This window comes from Aplysia californica, unplaced genomic scaffold (assembly GCF_000002075.1).
Source record: "Aplysia californica isolate F4 #8 unplaced genomic scaffold, AplCal3.0 scaffold00405, whole genome shotgun sequence".
Taxonomy (NCBI): domain Eukaryota; kingdom Metazoa; phylum Mollusca; class Gastropoda; order Aplysiida; family Aplysiidae; genus Aplysia; species Aplysia californica.
The window spans coordinates 628,767-632,633 of NW_004797675.1; the positions used below are offsets into that span (position 1 = coordinate 628,767).

General features: G+C 40.6%; 1 protein-coding gene across 1 annotated transcript in view; it reads left to right on the forward strand.

Moving 5' to 3' along the window:
- Positions 1 to 3,867, forward strand: part of LOC101852560 (endoglucanase 4) — a gene marked incomplete in the record, with an annotated part of 33,211 nt that overhangs the window by 5,604 nt on the left and 23,740 nt on the right. Inside the window, 1 exon segment of the mRNA XM_013085771.2 lies at positions 2,581 to 2,770. Coding sequence (XP_012941225.1) covers positions 2,581 to 2,770 — 190 coding nt within the window.

A 3,867-nucleotide genomic window follows, 5' to 3' on the forward strand; every position in this document is an offset into this window, starting at 1 on the left:
TCCTCTCCCCCCCCCTCTCTCTCTCTCTCTCTCTCTCTCCCCCTCTCTCTCTCACTGTCGTTATTCGACCTCGAAATTCGTTTTGAAAATACATTTTGCTCTTCTTTTGTTCGACTCTCAACAAGATTTCTCTATCCAACTGGTGTTCAGACGGGAACCAGATCAAGCAGCTTTTCGATTTGAAGGAGAAGGTACCAACTGGTTGAGTGCGCAGACCTATGTGATGTCAGTGTGTGTGTCGGGACGGGACAGGGTGACTGGGTGACGGTCGTGCCGGGAACATTACGGCAGCGGGACGCACCAGGAGGGTCATGACCCCACCGTGTGACGTAGGAGGGAGGAAGCAAATAGGAGATCCGGGGTGAGGGGAATGATATAAAAAGATGAGCGCCGGTAGGGAGAAATTAAAGCTATAATTTGTCAAGCAGTTTGCGAGATATTTGACTAATTTGCCCAGTAGAACTACATCCTTCTTCGACTCTTCGACTTGAAGTTGGCCCGACATCTGACAGTATTTTAACATCATTTGAGATCTGAGACAGCTGCGAAGTGAAACATTTTACTATGCTACGGTAAGCTCACTTAGAAACTTTGTAGTAAGAGTTTTACGGCCATCGCAACACCATTAGGTCATGTAAGTGCCAAAGTTTAGAGGTGTTGTAAGAGAGTAACAAGCACAAAAAAGGAAGAGAAATAAGGATAATAGAATTTTGATAGGAAAGAAGGAACAAACAACGCCGGGGTACCCGCCAACCACTCACTGGAAGCTTAATGTCTGGTAGTTGTCAGGAAGTTGTGGCAGCACTAGCAGCAGCAGCAGCAGCAGCACTAGCGTAATATAATACTATACATTATAATCTTCGTTCAAACCATTATATGTATTACTGCTGCTATTTACATTATTGTTATTGATGTTTATATTTTATGAAGCTATTAGAAGTATAATAGCAGCAGTAGTAGTAATAGTATCGGCTTCAGCAGCAGTATAGTAATTGCAATAGTCATAGAAGTAGTAGCAGCAGCAGTAGCAGAATAGCAGCAGTAGCAACAACAGTAGTAGTAGTAGTAGTAGTAGTAGTAGTAGTAGTAGTAGTAGTAGTAGTAGTTGTAGTTGGGGCAGCAGGAACAAGAATGACAACGACATGTCTTTTTTTTTACTGTCCTAATCAAATCTATCTGCTGCTGGTCTTGATTTTTGCCCTCCGTTGACACAGAGCGACCGACTTTATCCACTTGTGTGTTTCCTGCTGTAGTTTTACGCTTAAGATGAGCCTCCAGTCTTATCCACAAAGTCATTAAGTCAACACGACTGCTCTATTGTACTCTAAAACCCACGCAAAGGTTTCACAGCCATCGTCAAGTGCCGTGAGAGTCGAATTATACTCGTATATGACGCATGATTTCATTGGTTGACGCCTGCCTCAATAAGATCTTGATATTGAAACGCTTGACTGTATTGGTTAATAATAATAATAAATAGACAGCATTAGTATAACGCAAATCCCCGATCAACAGCAAGCTCTATGCGCTTCACAATCTATACTATAGTTGACTCATGTCATATTAGTGAGACCCTATACGGTCATTCTTTTGGTCGAGAGGTTGTCTACTTGTACTGTGGAGCTTGTGGCTAAAGCCAGCGGGGTGTGTCTAACTAACAGGACTTGGTCAGTGAAGTGGGAGATCCTTGACCCAATGACTCATTGGGTATGTGACGAGCTGGCAAGAAGTTTGGGTGATATAGGGTGTGGGCAAAAAGTAGGGGAGGGGTTGGGTTGTGGAGGGGCGGGGGTGGGCAACACGTGAGGTTAAGTAATAAAGGCTCCACTGTGACGTCACGCAGTACTACCTAATTTAATGGTAATATATTATTATTATAATAAACTTACTGCAAATTTACATTTTTTGTTCTTTTTATCAACATTTTTCAGTAAAACCCATCAGCATTTTAAATGAACATAACAAATGTTAAGCAAAAAAAAAAAAATAAAAAAAAAATGAATAGATAAAATAAGAAAAATAAATAAATAAATAAACAAAACAGATTTTTAAAAAGGTAAAACATGTCGCCATAAACGGTTTTTCCGATTTCATTATTTTGATGAGCTCCTGATTTCACCTCGTTGCAACCAAAGGCTGTCAATATTGCTCCTACAGAAGGATTAATAAAACAAATCATTCTACAAAATCTATCTTATACTTTCACTAGCTGGATACCCATTCGATGCACGGACTTAAAAGAATCGACCGTCAAGTCATTGTGGAAACAGTGGGCACTGCTTGTGAACGGAAGCCTCATGTGTTTACGATGGTGTCTTAGAAATGGTACTTTCCCAAGATTAGATCGAAACGAAACTAATGAAAAACTGAAAATTAAACTACAATGACTTCAGATTCCTTAATATTATAACTGTGCACCCTTTAAATGATTCTGAACCACCGTCAATTTTTTTCGAATAGGAAAGTTAAGTGGTTCGGAAATTTTAGGCGTCCAAAGTGACGAACAGTCATAAATATAGATTTTTAAAAAATATATAATAATATATCTACATTTAAAGATTCCCTCTTGTAACGTTCCAGACTGCTTGTGTCCTGCCTGGTGCTGGCAGCACTCCCGGCTGTGGTTCGAGGGGTACAGAGTTCGAACTTCAGTGTAGAGCACAGCTGGCCTGATGGCATGACTGCCGAGGTGTGCATTTTCCACGACCTTGACATTACCTGCGGCTGGCAATTGGTGGTTGACTTCAATCTGCCAATCAAATCATTTGAGGTAAGTCTTCCATTGTGGTCGCGCACTAAATCTTTACTGTTTTTTTTTTCTTTTTTTTTGGTTTTTTTTTTTGTTAGCTTGTTTTGTTGTGTTTAGTGGTGTCGGTGGCCCCAGTGGTTAGGCTACCAGACTCGTAATCGTGAGATTGTGGGTTCGGGGGTTCGAGCCTCAGCTGGGTCCGACGTTGTGTCCTTGGGAAAGGCACATTACACGAATTTCTTGTTTGGCTCTGTCCTTTCAGAGAGGGACATTAAACTCGGTTGTCCCCCCCCCCTCTTAAATAACTCAATAGTATTGATAAATCTACACCATTTCACCATTTTCGTTCTGATTTCCTTTGCTTTGCTTTGCTTTGTTTTGTTTTGTTTTTGTTTTTTAAACATTTTTCAAAAGTGCATTTTAAATTCTATGCTAAGAAAAGAAATAAAGCAAGGAAGTATGGAAAGAAGCTGGTCGTCCATTAATACATAAAGATCTGAGATTCGATAAATGCAATTTCTACGACACACACCTGGATTGACATGAAGGCTTTGTTGAACATTTTGCTTTTACCAGAGAAAATAGTTGCGTCGATAGCCTTGTGGTTGGGCTACCGGACTCGTAATCGTGAGTTTGCTGGTTCAGGGGTTGGAGCCTCATACGTTGTGTCCTTGAGAAAGGCAATTTACACGAATTTCCCACTTGGTTCGATCTTTTCGGAGATGGATGTTAAAAATCGGTGGTCCTGCCTCTTAAATAACCTAACAATGTCGATAGGGGCGTTAAATCTATACCATTTCTCCACTTTTCTAGAGAAAATAGAGCGGAAATCGCCTGAGATCGCCACACATTGTCGTCGAGGAGAAAAGCAACCATTTTAGACAGTATAATTATTAAGCCGTCTTACACAGTGCCATTATAACGTTAAAAAAACCCAACACACACACACAGGAAGAAATGGAAAGTGACCATTTGTACAGGTAATTGTCTTATTTAGGAAGCCATCGTGACAACAACAACAACAACAACAACAACAACAACAACAACAACAACAACAACAACAACAACAACAACAACAACAACAACAACAGCAGCAGCAGCAGCAGAAACCACAACAA